The following is a 20,088-nucleotide window of genomic DNA, read 5'->3' as shown; positions in this document are numbered from 1 at the left end:
CACTCCTCAAATCCGCCAAACAAGCACTCTTCCCCTCTTCAAAGCCCTACTGAAGGCTCCCCTCCTCCAAGAGGCTTTCCCAGACTAAGCCCCTTCTTCCTCAACTCTCCCTCCCTTCCGCATCACTTCGACTCGCTCCCTTTGCTATTCCATCCCTCCCCCCGCCCCACAGCACTCATGTATATATAATTCTATGTATATTGATGCCTGTTTACTTGTTTTGATGTCGGTCTCCTCCCCGCCCCAGACCCTAAGCCCACTGAGGGGCAGGTATTTTCTCTCTCTATTGCAGTATTATACTTTCCAAGCACTTAGTACAGTGCTCTGCACACAGTAAGCGCTCGATAAATGTGACTGAATGAATGAATCAATCAGTTGTCCTCCTCTTTGTCCTGCAGATCCGGAATGAATTGGAGAAGCAGATGAATTGCAATTTAAAGGAATTCAAAGAATTCATAGACAATGAGATGCTGCTTATTCTGGGACAGATGGACAAACCCTCACTTATCTTTGATCACCTTTACCTGGTAAGAGGGAGCACTTCATGTCACCTGTTGGCCTCGAGATCCAGAGGGTGGCGGGGTGAGGGAGGACAGAGCAGGCAAGCGGTACCGATGACTTGAAAGGAATGGGAATGAAGGGAATTCTTCTTGGCTCTCCCTCTGGCCACCAGCCCGCGAGGTTGCCCTCTAGCCAGAATGCCTGTCAGTCCTATGTATTGAGCGCTTACCGTGTGCAGAGCGCTGCACTGAGCGCTGGGGAGAGGACAGTATAACAATATTACAGATGTGTTCCCTACCCACCAGGAGCTTACGGTCTAGAGGAACTCCTGGACCGTAGAACCATCACCGCTGTCGTCGCAGACTTGCAACCCTTCCTAGTCATGGGCAGGGCCAGGACGAGGACTAGAGAAGCAGCGTGGCTTGGTGGATAGAGCAGAGGCTGGGATTCAGAAGGAGCTGGGTTCTAAACCTGACTCTGCCACATGTCTGACATGTGACCTTAGACAAGTCATTTCACTTCTCTGGGCCTGTTACCTCGTCTGTAAAATGGGGATTAAGAGTGTCGGGCCCATGTGGGACAGGGACTGTGTCTGATTAACTTGGATCTACCCCAGAGCTTAGGTCAGTGCTTGGCACATAGTAAGGGCTTAACAAGTACCATTATTACTATTATTATTATTGTCATTAGGCCTATATTGCCATCTTCCATTAAGACTAAGACAAGTCCACCTCATGGGATGGACTGTCCAGCATTCCCAAACGATGTGTGAGCTCCAGCGTGTAGCTCCAGCTGGGAGTATTTGATAATAACTGTGGGAATCCTTAAGTGCTTATTACGTGCCAAGCACTGTGATAAGTGTTAGGGTAGACATAAGCTAATCAGATTCTGATTACCTGAGGCTCACGGTCTAAGTAGGAGGGAGGAGGGAGAACAGAGATTGAAGCCCCATTTTGCAGATGGGGGAACTGAGGCACCGAGAAGTGAAGCGACTCGCCCGAGGTCACCCAGCAGGCAAGCGGCATTGCCGGGATTGGAACTTAGGCCCCCTGCTCCCCCCAGCTGGCCTCTTTCCGCTTGGCCACGTGTCTGTAACACACATCCATCAAGGAACCGTTTTAAACCGATGATCGGCGTCTTCAAAGGTCGGCCTGTCCAGGGCCTAGAAGGACGCAGCCGGCCTAAAAAAATGCTGCAGTTTTGATCCCCCCTGCTTAGAGGGTAAATGGTGGGTAATTTATTAATGAACAGAGGCCAATTAGGGGTGTGGAGAGTGAAGTGAAGGACGGGGACTCTGCAGTCTCCCTCCTCTAGAGGGCACTTAAAGCAAAGGGAAGTTTCCCGCCATCTCCGAGCCTTGATGGCTTTGAGGGACAGTTTGGTGTTTTGCTAAGTGTCACTTTTTCCATGAGAGATCCCGAAGGAATTTTAGTGTTTGAGCCTGTTTTCCCCCCCAACAAGCAAGTCAGTTTTGGGTCGGTTTAGCCTCTGCTTGCCCCTGCGAACCCCTCCGTGAATTCAAACGGATTAGGTCCGCGTACGTTGTAGAATCGAGAAGAGCGTTAATGTGTATTTTCCTTTGGCATCTTCTGAGCCACTAGGTGGTTTCTGTTTGAGGATGATAATAATTGTGGTATTGGTTCAGCGCCTGTTGTGTACCAAGCGAGATACGGGGTGATCAAGTCGGGCATCGTCCCTGGCCCTAGTGGGGCTCACAGTCTTGGAGGGGGAAAACGGGTATTTAATCTCCATTTTGGAAATGAGGAAACCGAGGCCCAGAGCAGTTCTGTGACTTTCCCGAGGTTGCATGGCAGGCAAGCGACTGAGCGAGGATTAGAACCCAGATCTTATGACTCCCAAACCCATGCTTTTTCCACTAGGCTCATCAGTTAGTCAGCAGGGTCTGTTGAGCGCTTAGTGTGTACAGAGCACTGTACTGAGCACTTGGGAGAATAGAATATAACAATAGACTGACACGTTCCCTGCCCACGAGCCACGCTGCTTTTTAAGGGAACAGAGATTCTCAGAGAATGTGATTAGTTTTCCCTGAAATCCCCTTTCTAGACTGGGAATGCTTCCTTAGGTTGAATTTCGGGGAAGGCAGATGGAAGGTCCCGAAAGATAGGATCCCATCCACACCCCTAGTGAATGAAACACGGGCCTGGAAGTCAGGAGGACTGGGGTTCTAATCCCGGCTCCACCACTTGTCTGTTCTGTGACCTTGGGCAAGTCACTTCACTTCTCTGCCTCAGTTATCTCATCTGTAAAACAGGGATTAAACATGTGAGCCCCATGTGGGACAAGGACTGTATCCAACCTGATTAATTTGTGTCTACCCCACCGCTTAGAACAGGGCTCCAGTGCTCTATCCACTAAACCATGCTACTTTTCTATGCACAGATGTACTGATGAGTAAGTCAGTAAATCAAAAAAATCAATAAACCAGTAAATCAATAAATCAAAATATCCCCCTGTGCCTAAATGTTGGAAGTAAGAAGAAAATTCATGAGCGCTCAGGGTAGCTGTTTGATTGAAATGACTCAGGGGCCAGTGTTGGACCTTATTGGGAGTTGTCTGTGTCATCTGTTTCCTAGGGTTCTGAGTGGAACGCATCTAACCTGGAGGAGCTGCAAGGTTCGGGGTGAGTTTGGTCTGCGGCGTCTTTTGGCCTTGGCTGTGCTCTGCCGTCGAAAGCTAGGCCGAATATTCTTAGCGGCGGTATCTTGTTAAGCGCTTACTATGTGCCGAGCACCGTACTAAGCTCCGGGGAAGATAGAAGAGCATCGGGCCCCACCTGAGGGTCAGTCTAAGTAGCAATAATAATAATAATAATAGTAACCATGGAATCTGTTAAGCGCTTACTATGTGCCAAGCACTGTTCTAAGCGTTGAGGTAGATACAAGAGATCAAATCCCACGTGGGGCTTGCAGTCTAAGTAATAATAGTAATTATTGTGGTATTTAAGCATTTACTATGTGCCAAACACTGTTCCAAGGGCCGGGGTAGTTAGATGATCATCAGGTCTCGCAGGGGGCTCGCAGTCTGAGTAATAATATTTGTGGTATTAAATGCTTACTGTGTGCCAAATGTTGTTCTGAGCACTGAGGAAAATGCAAGGTCATAGGTCCCACGTGGGTCTCATAACATGGGTCTCACAGTGTAAGTAGGAAAGAACAGGGATTGAATCCCTACATTTGAGAGAGGGAACTGAGGCACCGAGAAGTTGTGATTTTCCCCCTCTAGACTGTAAGCTCGTCATGGGCTGGGAATGTGTCTGTTATATTGGTATGTTGCTATTCTCCCAAGCGCCTAGTTTAGTGCTCTCCCCACACTTTCCAATTGTTTATTTTAAATTTTAATAATCAATAAATTTGATTGATTTATTGGCCAAGGTCCCACAGCAGATAAGTAGTCGACCCGGGATTAGCAACCATGTTCTCTGTTTCCCAAGCCTGTGCTCTTTCCACTAGACCACAGTGCATCTTTAATCATAATAATCATAATATAATCACAGTGATAATTGCGATGCCTATTAAGTGCTTCCTATGTGCCCAGTGCGGTACTAAATGCTGGATAAATACATAATAATCAGATGGGACGCAGATGGGACGCAGTCCCTGCCCCAAATGGGGCTCACCATCTAAGTAGGAGGGAGAACTAGTATTGAATCCCCATTTTCCAGATGAGGAAACCGAGACCCCCTCCCCCCCCCAAAGAAGTGAAGTGACTTGCCCGAGATTCCCCCAGCAGACAAGCAGCAAGTGCCATGGTTACAACGCCAGCCCTCTGACTCCCAGGACCGGCTGCTTTCCCACCTTCTAGCTGTCTGCTTTGAATTGTATTTTTCTTCAGCACACAGATGTCTCGCTGTTGGAAGAAGCAGTTTGCATTAGTTTAAACAGATATGCTCCAAAATAACCTGACCTGAAAAATTCATGAGATTTACTCTCCTTGAAGGGTATTTTTGTGAGGGAGCCGGTGGGTGTGGGAGAAAATTTTGAAAATGAACCAGAAGACCCAAAAGCCTCTCAGCAGGGAGTGAGATCGCTTCATCCCCTTTCCCTTCCTCTCTCCCCAAAGTAGAGAAGCAGCGCAGCCTAGTTGTATCTACTCCAGCACTTAGAACAGTGTTTGGCGCAGAGTAAGCCCTTAACAAGTACCGTAATTAATACAATTTTTTATTATTATTATAATTATTCCAAAGTCTGTGTTTGGGAACAGCGGTTTGGTTGTTTGGTATGCAAAACGGCGAGTCACCTTTCCCTATTCCAGCCTCTTGTGTTAGGCGGTAATGTCCTTTCGCTTCGCCTTAGCGGAATGCTTTTGTGGTGCCTGGCCCTAGATCTACAAGTTGGTTTTTTTGTGTTCTGTCATTACAGTGTTGACTACATCTTAAATGTAACTAGGGAAATAGATAACTTTTTTCCCGGCTTGTTTGCGTATCATAATATCAGAGTCTACGATGAAGAGACAACGGATCTCCTTGCCCATTGGAACGAAGCATATCATTTCATCAATAAGGCCAAGTAAGTGATCTGGAAACAAGGCGCGTTATACAGTCAGACGGAAGCAAAGCGGGATAGTGATGATGGTGGTGTTTGTTAAGCACTTACTATGTGCCAAGTACTGTTCTAAGCACGGGGGGGATAGAAAGTAATCAGGTTGTCCCACGTGGGGCTCACAGTCTAAATCCTCATTTTACAGATGAGGTCACTGAGGCACAGAGAAGTCAGGTGACTTACCCTGAGTCATACAGCTGATAAGTGGCGGAGCTGGGATTAGAACCCACGACCTCTGATTCCCAAGCCCGGGCTCTTTCTAATAAGCCACGCTGCTTCTCGTGAATTAAGTACTTAGTATGGTGCTCTGCCCGCAGGAAACGCTCAATAAATACGACAATGAATGGAGTGGGTAGTGGCTAGAGCCCGGGCCTGGGAGTTGGAAGGTCATGAGTTCTAATCCCAGCTCTGCCACTTGCCTGCTGGGTGCCCTTAGGCAAATTTCTTCACTTCTCTGGGCGTCAGTTACCTCAGGTATAAAATGGGAATTGAATAATAATAATAATAATCATTATGGTATCTGTTAAGCGCTCACTATTTGCCAAGCACCTGCTCCCTCCTATTTAGACTGTGAGACTCCATGTGGGGGGACAGAGAGTGTGTCCAACGTGATTATTTTGGATCTGTCTCGGCTTAGTAGAGGGTCTGGCATGTAGTAACCACTTTAACAAGTACCATTAAAAAAAAATACACCATGACAATTAGAATTCCCGACCCTCAAGGGATTCATAATCTGAGAATAAAGGGGGAAAAGAGGTTGGCGACAGATACATAAGAAGAAAAAGAAAAGAAAAAAAGAACATAGAACCTTTAAGGTTAATAATAATAATTATGGTACTTGTTAAGCACTTACTGTGTGCCAGGCACTATATTAAGCACTGAGGTAGATATAAGATAACTGGGTCAGACACAGTGCCTGTCCCACATAGGGCTAGGTGAGGCCCAGAGAAATGAAGTGACTTGCCCAAGGTCATACAGCAGACAAGTGGCAGAGCCGGGATTAGAACCCAGGTCCTCTGACTCCCAGGCCTTGGGCTCTAGCCACTAGGAGACAAAATTTTGTTGTTGTTGTTGTTTCCATTTGTTTATTTTAAATTGTGAACAGGAGACCTTGGTATAAAGAATTTGGCTTAGGTAGCCTGCAGAATTGGAGTGGGGAATTCGGCCACATCATTATCCTTACTCAGCAGCTGTTTTGTCCACCATATTCGTCAGCCGACTGATGGATGGTTTTTACCGAGCGCCTACGCTATACTGAACACTTGGGAGAGTCCAATGCAGTGAACTTGGTAGACGTGATCCCTTCCCTCGAGGAGTTTCCAATCCCGTGGCTTGCCCTCAGCAGGGTCTCTGTGTTTTTCCCCCACCCCCTTTGAGGTGGTAGCTACCCCCCATATCTGCAGGACCAGCCCAACCCCCGGCTTTGTTTGTTGTTTAGAGAAGCAGGGTGGCCTAGTGGATAGAGCCCGGGCCGGGGAATCAGAAGGACCTGGCTGGCTTCTAATCCCGGCTCCGCCGCACGTCTCCTGTGTGACCTTCGGCAAGTCACGTCACTTCTCTGGGCCTCAGTTCCCTCATCGGGAAAATGGGGATTAAGACTGTGAGTCCTATGCGAGATAGGGACTTTGTCCAACCCGATTAACTTGTACCTACCTCAGCGCGTACAACAGTGCTTGGCACATAGTAAGCACTTAACAGATACCGTGTATTGGTTCTTTTAAGTAGTTCTTGCTCCTGACCTGCCCTTCCTCGAGCTTCCACGGAAGTCAGCAGAAGGAAGCAGCAAGGCCTAGTAGATGGAGCCCGGGGATCAGAAGGAACCGGGTTCTAATAGCGGCTCTGCCATTTGTGTGCTGTGTGACCTTGGGCAAGTCACTCATCTTCTCTGGCCCTCACTTATCTGTAAATTGGGGATTGAGACTGGGGGCTAATGTGAGCCCGGGACTACAGCCAACCTGATTAGTTGGTGTCTACCCCAGCGCATAGTACAGTTCCTGGCACATAATAAGCACTTAAATGCCATTTTAAAAAAAGTATTTTGATATTTTGACCCTGCAGATGCCAGTGGAGAAAGAAGCATGCTATCTAAATGTGCTCCCTTCCTAAGTCAAGGGAAACACCAAGCCCATCTCTAATGGAAATAATAATAGAAATAATAACCCTCTAGATTATAAGCTTGTTGAAAGCAGGGAACGTGTCTCCTAACTCTTGTTATATTGTACTCTCCCAAGTCCTTTGTTCAGGGCTTGTACACGGTAAGGGCTCAGTAAATGCGATTGATTGACCGTCTGTGGTATTTAAGTGCTTATTATGTGCCAAGCCCTGTACTAAGGGCTGGGGTAGAAGCAAGATACTCAGATTGGACACAGTCTCTGCCCCATGTGTGGTTTACAGTCCCAGGGGGCGGGAGAAGAAGAATTTAATCCCTGTTTTACAGATGAGGAAATGGAGGCCCAGAGAAGTTATGTGGCGTGACATGCCCCGGGTCACACAGCAGGCAAGAAGCTGAGCTGGGGTTAGTGGAAAGAGCCCAATCCCGGCTCCATCCCCTGGCCTCCGGGTGACCTCGGGCAAGTCCCATAACTGCTCTATGCCTCAGTTTCCTCATCGGTGAAATGGGGAATCAGTACCTGTTCTCCCTCCCTTTTAGATTGTGAGGCCCTGGTGGTTCAGGGACTGTGACTGACCTCTTTCTTGTTTCTACCCTAGAGTTTAAAACAGTGCTTGGCACACAGTAAGTGCTTAAAAAATTCCACAATTTGTAGTAGTAGTTATGAGTGCCAATTTTTGCGGCACTCGGAGGAGCACAATAGAAGCAAGAGATTCAGTCTTCAGCTCCCCATTCCTTCCTCTTCCTTCTTCCCTCTCCTCCTTTTTTCTCTTCTTTTCTTTCCTCACCTCTCTGTGTTGCAGACTCGACTGTGGTCTGGGCCGCGTCATAGCCCCCTTCCCCCCCCCCCCCCCGTTTTAAGGTTGCAAAATGTCCACGGAGCAGCCGTGCGGGTCCGCGCGTAAACCCGACGTTTGCCGTTGGATTGTGGCCTCCACAGGGGGCGGAGGGAGGGGGCGGATGCGACCCGGACCCACGGGAGAAGGAAGAGACTCTCTAATCCCACCCTTCCCCCCGGTCCCCGGCGGCAGGAAGAACCACTCCAAGTGCCTGGTGCACTGCAAGATGGGAGTCAGCCGGTCAGCGTCCACGGTCATTGCTTACGCCATGAAGGAGTTCGGCTGGCCCCTGGAGAGGGCCTACAGCCACGTCAAGGAGAAGCGCGGCATCGCCAGGCCCAACGCGGGCTTCATGCGGCAACTGTCCGAGTACGAGGGCATCCTGGATGCCAGGTCGGTGCCGTTGGGTGTTGGGCCGGGCCTCGGGCTATCCGGTCCCCCGGGCCGGGGGGCGCTCGTCATCCCAACAGTGCAGAGCTCTGTACTAAGCACTTGGGAGAGTACAGAACAACAATAAACAGATACGTCCCGCGAGTCAGCAGGACCAGAAGGGTTCACGGGGCTTGGCGGGCTGGCCTCCGGTCGTCCCATCGGTCAGTCGTATTTATCAAGCACTGACTGTGTGCAGAGCACTGTACTAAGCGCTTGGGCAAGTCGCTTCACTTCTCTGGGCCTCTGGTACCTCATCTGGAAAATGGAAATTAAGACTGTGAGCCCCAAGTGGGACAGGGACTCCGTCCATTCTGGCTTGTGTCTACCCCAGGGCTTAGTATGGTCCACAACACATAGGTGCTTAATAAATACCATTAAAAAAAACACCCTGCACTCTCTCCACCGTATAGAGTGAGACCCATGTGGGCAGGGCCTGGGACCTATCCGATGGTATTTTTCCCTAATGCTTCCCATGATTCTCGGCACCTAGTAAGTATTTAACACAAGCCACTGTTGCTATGATTAGTAACTGAAGAATAATAATTATGATATTTGTTAAGTGCTTACTGTGTGCCAGGCACTGTGCTAAACACTGGGGTGGATCCAAGCAAATCAGGTTGGACACAATCCCTGTCCCACATGGGGACAGTTTTCATCCCCATTTTCCAGATGAGGTAACTGAGGCCCAGAGAAGTGAAGTGACTTCCTCAAGGTCACACAGTGGACGAGCAGGGCCATCGGGATTAGAAGCCAGGTTCTTCAGACTGCCGAGCCCGGGCTCTGTCCACTAGGCCACACTGCTAGGCCACCGAACACCTCTTGGCTCCACGGCTGTGGTTTGGACAGTTGTCGGGGCCTTCCTCCCGGGATCCTAAAGACCACTTGGCCAGAGGGTCCTCCGTAAAGGCAGCAGCAGCTATTGAGTGCTCACGTGGGGAGGTTCCATGGACACAGAATAACCGCGTGGCCTGTTCCTAGACCAAGAGGAGCTGGCGCTCAGCTGGGGAGGAGGATGGGCCCCATTATTATTATTATGATGGTACTTGTTAAACACTTCTACGTGCCGAGCACCGTTCTAAGAGCCCAGGTAGACACAGGCGAATCAAAATGGACACCGTCCCTGGCCCCTATGAGGCTCACGCTCTTAATCCCCATTTTTGCAAATGAGGCAACGAGGACCAAGAGGAGTGAAGTGACTTGCCCAAGATCACACCGCAGACAAGTGGCAGAGCTGGGATTAGAACCGAGGTCCTGCTGACTTGGAGGCGTGGGTGCTCATCTCTTTTTCTGTCTCTCTGTCCCTGTCCTTTGTCTACCCAGCAAACAGCGTCACAACAAGCTGTGGCAGCAGCAGGCCCAAAGCCGCCTCCCCTCCGCGGGCCGGTTCCACCCCCCCGGGCCCGGTGACTTTCTGCTGGACAACCTGGACGTTGACCTCGAGAGCCCCATGGCGGGCTTGGGGGAGGCCCCCCAGCCCGGCTTCCCGCCCGGCCAGACCCCCGGCGGGCGCCCCTTCCCTCCCTGCTTCCGCCGGCTCTCCGACCCCGCCGCCCGCGATGCGCTCTTCCATCTGGACGAGCTGGAGAGAGACGCCCTCCTGGAGGAGGACGAGGAGGAGGAGGAGGACGGGGCGGGACGGGCTGCCTCGGTCTCAGAGCCCGACTGTCCCCGGCTGGAAGGGCCCGGCGAGGAGCAAGGGGAGAAGGGGCTCCCCGCGGCCTTCGGCGAGGAGATGGAGAGAGACGAGGTCCCCGGGATGCTGGGAGAGGCTAGCTGCCCCAACCTGGAGAACCTGAACAACAACAACAGCAAGAGGAGCTGCCCCGATGACTTTGAGGTGGGTGGAGGGCGGGCGGCCGGGAGGACACCCTGTGGGCGGCCACCCTGAGCCCATTATTGGAGCCGCCTCCCCCCGCCCCCGACGTGAGGGACTCTCCCCCCAAAACCTGCAGGCAAAGGCGCAGCTCGTGGGTCAGCGGGGAAGATGGTCAGCACCGAGAACGCTTCCACCCGACCCAGCCCCGTCGCCCGTCCCGATGTAATTAGAGTACTTGTTAAGTGCTGACTAGGTGTCGGGCGTAGCCTAGTGGCAAGAGCCCGGGCTCGGGAGACAGAAGACCTGGGTTCTAATCTCGGCTCCGCCACCTGTCCGCTGCATGTCCTTGGGCGAGTAAGTTCACCTCTCTGGGCCTCAGTCCCTTCAATGGTAAAATGGGGATGAAGACAATGAGCCCCATGTGGGATAGGGACCGTGTCCAACCTGATTACTTTTTTTTCACCCCAGTGCTTGAAATAGTGCTTGGCACTTAGTAAGCACTTAAGTGCCATAATAATTATTATTATTACCACAAAGTGCTGGGGTTTATACAAGATCATCAGGTCCCACGGAGGGCTCACAGCCTAAGTAGGAGGGTGAACAGGGATTGAATTCCCACTTTGCAGATGAGAGAACTGAGGCCCAAAGAGAAACGAAGCGAAACGAAGGAACGAGGTCACCCAGGAGACAAGTGGCAGAGCTGGGACTAAAACCCAGGTCATCTGACTGCCAGGCCCGGGCTATCTCCATTAGGCAACACTGCTTCATCAACTCTAATCTATCCCGCCCCATTTTATAGGTAAGGAAATGGGCCCAGAGAGAGGAAGTGGTTGCCCTTGAAGGCCATTGGCAGAGCTGAAGAATGAGCTAGGACTCCAATAATAACGATATAGTAATAATGCAGACAACAGAAATAATAATTATGGTATTTGTTAAGCGCATACTGTGTGCCAACCACTGTTCTAAGTGCTGGGGTAAATACAAGGTGATCAGATTGGACAAGCCTGTCCCACATGGGGCTCGCATTCTTAATCCCCATTTTACAGATGAGGTAATTGAGGCACAGAGAAATGAAGGGACTTGCCCAAGATCACACAGCAGACAAGTGGCGGAGTGGGATTAGAACCCACGGCCTCTGACTCCCAAGCCCGGGCTCTTGCTGACTACCTCCGTCCCCCAACCCCGCCCTGTGGTCTTTCCACTAGGCCACTTAGGCCACACTGCAAAAACACAATCCCCACGGGGTAGGAGAACTGGGTATTTTGAACCCCAATACCCCAGGCGGGGAGTGGGGTGAGGAGGGAGGAGAGAAGGATTTTAGCAAGTAAATGTCCTTCCCCTGCAGACCAGTCTCATTTCTCTCTGTCCTGCCGACCTAAAAGCGGTATAAAGTCTAAAGTGCCAGGAAATCTGCTGGAATTAGTCCATGGGTCTGGCTCGGGGTTTTTTGGTTTGTTTTGTTTTTAATGGTATTTGTTGAGCGCTTGTTATGTGCCAGGAAATTGTACTAAGCCCTGGGGTAGATACAAGGTAATCAGTTGGATGCAGTCCATGTCCCACATGGAGCTCACAGTCTCAGTTCTCATTTTGCAGAGGAGGTGACCGAGGCCCAGAGAAGCGAAGCGACTTGCCCCAGGTCACACAGCAGACAGATGGTGGAACCGGGATTAGAACCCAGGTCCCCTGACTCTCAGGCCTGTGCCCGTTGAGGCTTGGAGAGGACAACAAGGGATTTGAATTTTTTGGGTTCGCTGGGAGCTCAGACCACCCTCCGCACCCCATAGTCCGAAGTCTACAATAATAATTATTATTATGGTATTAAGCACTTACTCTCTGCCAGCCACTGCACTAAGCACTGGGGTGGAAACAAGCCCGGGCTTGGGAGTCAGAGGTCATGGGTTCGAATGCCGGCTCTGCCACTTGTCAGCAGTGTGACTGTGGGCAAGTCACTTAACTTCTCTGTGCCTCAGTTACCTCATCTGTAAAATGGGGATTAAGACTGTGAGCCTCACGTGGGACAAACTGATTACCCTGTATCTACCCCAGCGCTTAGAACAGTGCTCTGCACATAGTAAGCGCTTAACAAATACCAATATTATTATTATTATTATCATTAAATCGGATTGGACCCAGTCCCTCTCCCATGTCGGGCTCATAGTCTCAATCCCCATTTTCCAGATGAGGTAACCGAGGCCCAGAGAATTGAAGTGACTTTCCCAAGCTCACACAGCGGACAAGTGGCGGAACCGGGATTGAAAGAACCCTTGGTTCAGCAACACCGATTTTCCATGGGGCACGGAAAGGGGACAGAGGGCGATTTAGCCCTCGACCCCCCGCTTCCCGTGTCACCTGACTGCCCCTGCATCTGACTCAGGTTTTCCTGGGCAGTCTATCGTTCTTTACCGACCTGGCCGAATTTATCTGGAAGGCATCTCATAGGTGGGACAGAGGAAAAGGGAAAAGCAGCTGGGTTGTTCTTCGGAACCACACGCCCTGCTCGGAAGGTGTTCCTGACCAGCTTTATCGGCTCAGGTGGGGCAAGGTGGGGCCGTGGACTTTGATTTCAGTTGGAAAGACAAGCAGCATGGCCCGGTGGAAGAAACACGGGCCTGGGGTTCAGAGGACCTAAATTCCGGTTCCAGCTCTGCTGCTTGCCAGCCATGTGACCTCGGGCAAGTCACTTAACTTCTCTGGGCCTCAGTTTTCTCATTGGACAGTTGGGGATTTGATACTTGTTCTCCCTCCTTTTTAGACTGGGAGCCCCATGTGAGATGGGATTATATGTGCCCCGATTAACCGAATCAACCCACACTGTACTCGGGGTACCATGCTTGGCATTTTATATGTGCTGAAGAAATGCCACAATAATCATAATAATTAGGAAGAGAGAAACCCGTCTCCTTCGTTTTGGCTTCCTAAAATCAAAAATCAGGGTGGTGCTCACGGGAAGCAATTTAGAGTGATTCGACCCCTTGGCTCCAGCCGTGAGAAATGTGGAGCCTCTTTACAAGACTAAGATCCGACGGTAGTTGTAACGGTATTTATTGAGCGCCCACTGGAGACAAGGTCCTTGAGCAGGCCCTCGAGGGTTTGGGTTCCCTGTTGGTGAGGGAGTGGGAGCTTCCTTTCTTCATCAAGCCCCCCCCCCCCCGGTCTTGGCCCCGTCTTGCCCCCCGTCCCCCAATACCTTACCGGTCTGTTCTCTTGTCCCAGAACGATGCCATATTTGGGATCCTGAGCAAAGTGAGGCCTTCCTACCAGTCCTGCGCCGACTGCATGTACTCTTCTGCCCGGACGACCTCTGAGGCCTTCGGGGAACCGCGGGAGAGCTTCGGGGCTCCCGCCATCTGTACCCAGCCGTCCCTCCTGCCCCATCTCCTCCCGGCCCCGCCGAACCGGGACCCCAGCCTCCGGGCCCCCCGGCCTCCGGCCCGCCCGAGTGCGAGCCCCCTGGCCCCGGGGCCAGATCCCGGCCGCTGGGAACCGCCGGGGAGGATCGAGGAGACGCCCAAGGGCCCTCGGAGACTCCTGCCCAAGACCCTGCCTCTGACGAAGAACTCCCAGGTGGCCGGGGAGGAGCCGCCGCCCCCCAAGAAGGACGTCAGGCCGCCCAGGGACCCCCGGCTCCAGCTCTTCGGTCAGGAGCTGGCCAAGTCCAACGCCACCAGTTACCTGATGCAGCACCAGGAGTCCCTCATCCAGCTGCAGAAGGCGGGCCTCGTGCGCAAGCACACCAAAGAGCTGGAGCGCCTCAAAGGGGCGCCGGCCGAGGCCGCGACCCCCGGCGGGCCGGACCAGGGGAGTCCCCGGCCCCCGGGACCGGCCGGTGCCCCGGCGCGGGACAGGTCGCCTCAGAAACTCAACGTCCCGGCCCCGTCGCGGGCAGAACTCTCGGGCAGCTTGACGAGAGACTTCCTGAAGACCGTCTGCTCCACCCCGCCCTCCTCCTCCCGCAGCTCCAACCTGACCCGCAGCTCCAGCAGCGACAGCATCCACAGCGTGCACGGGAAGCCGGGCCTGGTGAAGCAGCGGACCCAGGAGATCGAGACCCGCCTGCGGCTGGCCGGCCTGACGGTCTCCTCCCCGCTGAAGCGTTCCCACTCCCTCGCCAAGCTCGGGAGCCTCGATTTCTCCTCGGAGGACCTGGCAGGGGAGGTCGACGTGGCCTGTGGCCGGCGGGGCGAACCTTCCCCGTTGCCCGAGCCGCGACCCCTGCTCTGTCCGGCCTCGGGTCCGGAGGGGGCCCCGGCAGGCCCCCCGGGGAATCCCGAGAGCCCCCCGTGGACCGGAAAGAGTTGACCCACATTTTCGTCTTCCTGGGCGTCACGGTTTTGCCCACCTCTCCCTCCCTTCCCCGTCCTCTCCCGTTCGCTTTGCACCCTTCTCGGCACCCCAAACTCCAGCTTTGTCCTCCCACAGAGCAATTACTTTTGGGGGTTTTTTTCTTTGGGTTTTTGTTTTTCCTCCATCACGTGAAGGCCCCAAGGAGGGAAAATAACGCACACGAGAATCACGAGAAAGCGCTGGTCGTTTGCATGGTCGTGGGGATCTGGGCGCTGCCTATTACTAATGCAGAACAACACCCACCCCCACCCAGACTGTTTGCCAATAATCTAAGAAAATGAACCTGCACATATGTGGGCATGTACGTATGTATATATACGCATATGTATGCACGTCAAAGAAACTCGGTTCCAACTCCACAGCGTGCACAGTAACAGTAGCAAAATCCAAGCATGAGATTTCCAACTCATCCAAACCCTTGTGGAAAAACTCTTGGAAAACGATGTCAATTCTACCTCTGTTCTTGCTGTATTTTTTTTAAACCGCGTCCATAATCGAGGCTTAATCCAGAGAGGAACGTAAGTTACATTGGCAAAGGCCTTCTCAAGTGTTATCCGTCTGGACCCAGAAGAGTATTAAGTTAGAATCTTTACTGCACCGAGTAAGACTAGCCAAGTCAAGTGAAGCCGTTTGGAATCGTCTGTAACGACTCCGTCACGTGGGACAGAGCGGATGGTGGAGTGTTTTTCCCGCCGTCAGGAGGCGTCGGGTTTGGAACGGGGAGAAAGGCCTCCTCCTGACGTGTCGGCGAGTAGCGGCACTGAAGCTTCCTCCGGGACGGTAGCCTCGACGGGCTCACCTCACGAGGACCCAGAAATCCCCAGCGGGGCTGGACGATCGTGCTTCTGCCCTAAAATCTATAATGTCGCTTGGCCCGAGACGGGGGGTGGTTCCTGATGAAGGCCTGGGATTTCGGCCACGGATCCCGACGCTGTCCTGTTTCAGCTATGGGGAGCCGGGGGTGGGGGGAGCCCGAGGGTTGACTGTAAATTCCCCACGCTCCCTAATTTTGCAGTTTACGGCAGAAACTCCAGGCAGCAGGAGCTTCACGGAGGGAAGAGAGAGTTACCCAAGTGCTCCGGAAGCGTCTGTAGATGGGTGTTCACCCTCTGCAAGGAGACAATTATTTTCTTCTCTCCTGTCTGGGTGCCAGGCTTGGGTTGTGGGAGCCGTAGAGTTAGGGGAAGAGACCCAGAGAACAGAGAGGAGTGGTGAGAGGAGACAGCTGAGAGGAATTCCCTCTGGAAACTGGGGTCATTCAGGTAGGATAAAGGAAGTCCATCTGGAATCATCATGCCAAATAGTACAAGGAACCTAAAAAAAAATTTGCTTTTCCAAAGGATTCAAAATGTTCAACTTTAGAAATGAAATATCGCCAGCAGCCCTGCCGGGAAAAAACATGGGGTTTAAAAGAGAACATCTCTCCTCGTCACCCCGAGGTAAAATTTGGTACCCTGTTCCTTGTCCCCCTCGACCTTTCACCTTCTGAGCAGGCCTCATGCACTACCCAAAAGCAATATGCGGGAGACCCTGATCCTAAGTTTTTCTAGCATTACTGCTGGTCTGCTACTGGCTTCTTGCTAGAAGATCAAGAAAAGTTCTGAGGCAAAATTTCGTTGTTGAGGGATTTTGGTTTTCTGACAACTGTCAATCGGTCATTTATTGAGCACTCACTCTGTGCAGAGCACTGTACTAAGCCCTTGGGAGAGTATAGTACAGCAGAGTTGGAAGACATGTTCCCTGACCACGAGGAGCTTAAAGTCTAGAGGTTGTTGGAAATTTTCCCTAAAGGCAATTATGGATCATTTTCTGAAAAACCTTGAAGGGAGTAGAGAAGAGGGGGATTGCTGCCCAAAACAGGGAAAATTTAAAAACAAAAAAGGTCGGGGGAGGGTTGTTCAATACTTTTTTTTTTCCAAAGCAGATTTCATGTGGCAGGTATTTTGGGGGTCAAAAATGAGCTTTTAAAATCAGTGATAGACTTGTTAGTTCAAATGTGTGAGTGTTGCACACACGTAAGAGTGAGCGCTGATTGCTTTTGCAAACTTTCATTTCGAAAGCCATAAATCCACAAACGTTTTTAAAGAGAGAAAGAGATGGCAAATGGAAGCTTACTTTGCGCAAATGTCTCAGGACCTTTTTGCGTGGGCGCTGCAAGAGAGCCTGATGGTGAAGTGTTCCCGCAGCCATTCTAGATGGGGGCAAGGATCGCAGATTAAGCTAATGGTCCAGACTCAAGGCAAGATACAGAAATGAGGCTATTGCCGGCATAATTTAAGGCACAGAAACCCGTCGGGGTTACAGAAGGTATGTGGGAGCAGACCACGTGTTTCAATTTCTTGGATCACTGGTTCCGTCCTGTATCGCTTGGAAGGGCATAAGAGAGATGTCACAGATTTCCGTGCGGACTGACGACTGAATTTTACATAGGCCCCTTAGCATTAAGGAGCCTTGCCACGTATGTTTTGCTTCTACTAGCCAGTCAAATTCCTGTGCCACCCTGGGGATTAGATAAAATTTCGCCATTCATTTTGGATTTGGGGGTGAAAAAAATACATTTTAAAGTTACGCTGTTTTCTGACAGACATCTTCAAAAGCACAATCACCCTGAGTACGTCTTGAGGTTGTAAAACGTCAATAATTCGGGTGAATTTTATTTTCACGGAAATGTGTCTTTTGTACCTATGTCCGAAAGGAATCGTGTCCCAGATCTGTTTGTACCCTCTGACCTCCCGTAGCGTTTTCTCTTGGGTCCCTCCTAAAAACTCCCTCAGTTTTGATCTGGAATCTAGTATTAATGCGATATACCTGCTATTAAAGGGTAAGTGCATTTGTAAGGTGAAAGCTATTGCATTTGTCATTTGGATGTTATTGTTTTTTTAAAATTCTGTGATTGTATTGAAAATGTGTGTATGGGGGGAAGCAGAAGAAGGAAAACACAGCAGACTAGAATGAACCCTATCACTCTCGTTTGGCAAGTGCAGATTTCCAGGGTGATTTTTTTTCTTTTATTAATATTATTATTATTTTTTTAAAAAATCCATGCCATCACTTAGAGCTTAACTGGCTCACAGTTGGAATATTCCTGGGCTATACATCTTCCCCAGAGTGGAGAGTTTTAACACGTTCACATCCCTCCTGGACCTCAGGCCTTACGAAGAGCAAGGGAATCCAGCCCGGGATCTGGCTAGAATCTAAATGGGACGTAGATTCTAGCCGCCTCATTATACAGATTACTCATGAAAGCATGTGTAGATTCCCGCACCCACGTAATTTCTTCATTACCATCTGCTTGATAAACAATTCCGCCTTTCCCTCCCCCCTCATCCTTTGGCCAATCCCCCTTTTGCCTCGACAAGCCCAAAGGTCAGTCATTCAACCAAAGGTACTTAATGAGCTCCTACTGTATGCAGAGCACTGAATCAAGTGCTTGAGAGAGCACAGTACTATGGAGTTTATAATCTAGTTTGGTCACTGTAAGGAGGAATGGCAGATTCTGCAGTAGAGAAGCAACTGCAGGTAGAATCCTTCTCTCCCTACTCTCCCTCCTCCTCCCCAATCCACACAGACCCAGAAACAGTTGTTTACTCACATGATATGCTGCCTGGGTTTGAGAAAGGAGACCAACCCGTGTTTTCGCCTTGGGGTCATACTGTCAAGCGCAAGCTACATGCAGTCGATTGAACGTACGCCGTGCCTCCCATTGGCAGAAGAGGCAGAGAAGGGGCATCCGATGTCTTAAAAGTCGGTCGCGTCAGAGTAAATTTCGTCGATTTCTAATAGGTCGGGAGGTTTCCCCAGTGACAAAGCTGTCCCCAGTCGGAGGACGTGATACAGTTCAGAAAATGTGCGGTTCTGTCCCCCTCCTCAGATCAGGCCCATTTTCCTGTTTATCTCATGCCTACCACAGGGGCCGTTATACCCAGTATCCGGTTTTTCTTTCTCCGTCTTCCCTTCAGCTTTGCATTTTGCGCGTGCGGCTCTAAATACTATATCCGGAGAGAGTTGAAAATAGGTAGCTTGAGCCGAATGATTCATGCCTCTTTCGAATCCCACCTCACACACGTGCCCCCGTGCCCCGGGAGCAGAGGTAATTCGTGACTCAGAGATCTAAAGCTACTCAGCGGTACCACCGGTGGATGAGAGAAGATGGATTTTTCTTTTCGAAAGACCAGCCTCTGCCACGCCAACTTCGAAGGGAGTCAAAAGGCAGAGGACGGTCAGCTTGCGAGCCGCTCGGCTCGGCTGAGCGACGGTTGGGCCTTCCTTCCCTCCCTCCCCTTACGTACTGTAATCACCAGTTTGACAATTGAGTGCCTTAATGATAGTTTACGAATACTGTGTATTTACGCTAAGCTGTTAAACACCGCTGATTGTTCGGATGCTTTCGTGTTCGCGGTGGAAGTTCGCGTTCGCCATTGCGCTCGTTCTATTCCGCCGAGGCCCTTCATTGGGGGGGTGGTCTCGTCAGCGTGCGATTCGAGGTCACGACCCCGAGTTCGCCTGTCCCCCGAGAGGAGCTGACCTTTCCTCCGGGGTGGTGACAAGCAGCGGGGGGTCTGACCACCGGGCCCCCCTAGAATTTTCTGTTGACGGGGTCGGCGTCTTCCGGCGTGGATGTCGTTGAGCCGATACAAGTCAGTTTTAGCAGCACAACCAGTCAGTGCAGGCGGCCCCCATTTTATGATTTGTTATTATTATTATTATTCCTTCTCCAGAGAGTTGACTGCTTGGGCCCTTCTTCTTTTCTTCAAGGGCTCTTCCCCAAGTGCTTCAGCCTGCAGAGAGACTCTAAATGGGTGGCTCTTCCCTTTTAGGCTTTCATGAAGGAGCCTAGCGTTTACCAAGGAGAATAGGCAATAGGTGATCCGGGGCATAGTCGTACTCATGCTATCGTTTGCCATTGTTTTTTATTCATTTTATATATATATATTTAAACAGCCGTATCTTTTGTACTGTAAATGTGCAGTAGGAGATGCATAATGCACTTTTTTTTTTAAGTTCTGTTGGTGTGTATTGAACATACTACGTGTGCTTCTTGTGAGGAAAATAAAGTTTTTCCTTGACAGATTATGCGGCTTCTTTTGGAATTGTCTGTCCCAGTGCAACCGATAACGTTAATAACGGTGGGGCTTGTTGAGGGCTTACTTGGGCCAAGTTCTGGGGGAGAGCCAAGATCATCAGGCATAGACAGGGAATCCTATGTATTGAGCATTTATTGTGTGCCGAGCACTGTATTGAGCACTTGGGAGAGGCCAGTAAAACAATGAAGAGACACATTCCCCACCCACAACAAGGTTCTGGTCTAGAGCATGAGTTTACAGTACCTGCCTATTTGGGGGTCACAGTTTTGAGGGACAGAGTTGGGGGTTTTTTCTTTGTTTTTTCTGATATTTGTTAAACACTTACTATGTGCCCAGCACTCTAAGCGCTGGGGTAAACACATGCTAATCAGATTGGACACAGTCCATATCCCAAGTGGGGCTC

At 50.8% G+C, this 20,088-nt stretch overlaps 1 protein-coding gene across 5 annotated transcripts in view; it reads left to right on the top strand.

Moving 5' to 3' along the window:
* The window catches only part of SSH1 (slingshot protein phosphatase 1), a 53,658-nt gene extending 33,986 nt beyond the window's left edge, over positions 1 to 19,672 (top strand). For all 5 annotated transcript variants that reach the window (XM_029049014.1, XM_029049015.2, XM_029049019.1 and 2 more), the window contains 6 exons: positions 399 to 527; positions 3,096 to 3,142; positions 4,881 to 5,027; positions 8,202 to 8,402; positions 9,762 to 10,278; positions 13,471 to 19,672. In XM_029049014.1, coding sequence (XP_028904847.1) covers positions 399 to 527; positions 3,096 to 3,142; positions 4,881 to 5,027; positions 8,202 to 8,402; positions 9,762 to 10,278; positions 13,471 to 14,556 — 2,127 coding nt within the window. In that variant the 3' untranslated portion in view covers positions 14,557 to 19,672. The remainder of the gene's footprint in view (positions 1 to 398; positions 528 to 3,095; positions 3,143 to 4,880; positions 5,028 to 8,201; positions 8,403 to 9,761; positions 10,279 to 13,470) is intronic.
* Positions 19,673 to 20,088: the final 416 nt, after the last annotated feature.

The sequence above is a fragment of the Ornithorhynchus anatinus genome, chromosome 21, assembly GCF_004115215.2.
Source record: "Ornithorhynchus anatinus isolate Pmale09 chromosome 21, mOrnAna1.pri.v4, whole genome shotgun sequence".
NCBI lineage: Eukaryota > Metazoa > Chordata > Mammalia > Monotremata > Ornithorhynchidae > Ornithorhynchus > Ornithorhynchus anatinus.
This window is presented reverse-complemented; position numbering and strand designations above follow the sequence as displayed.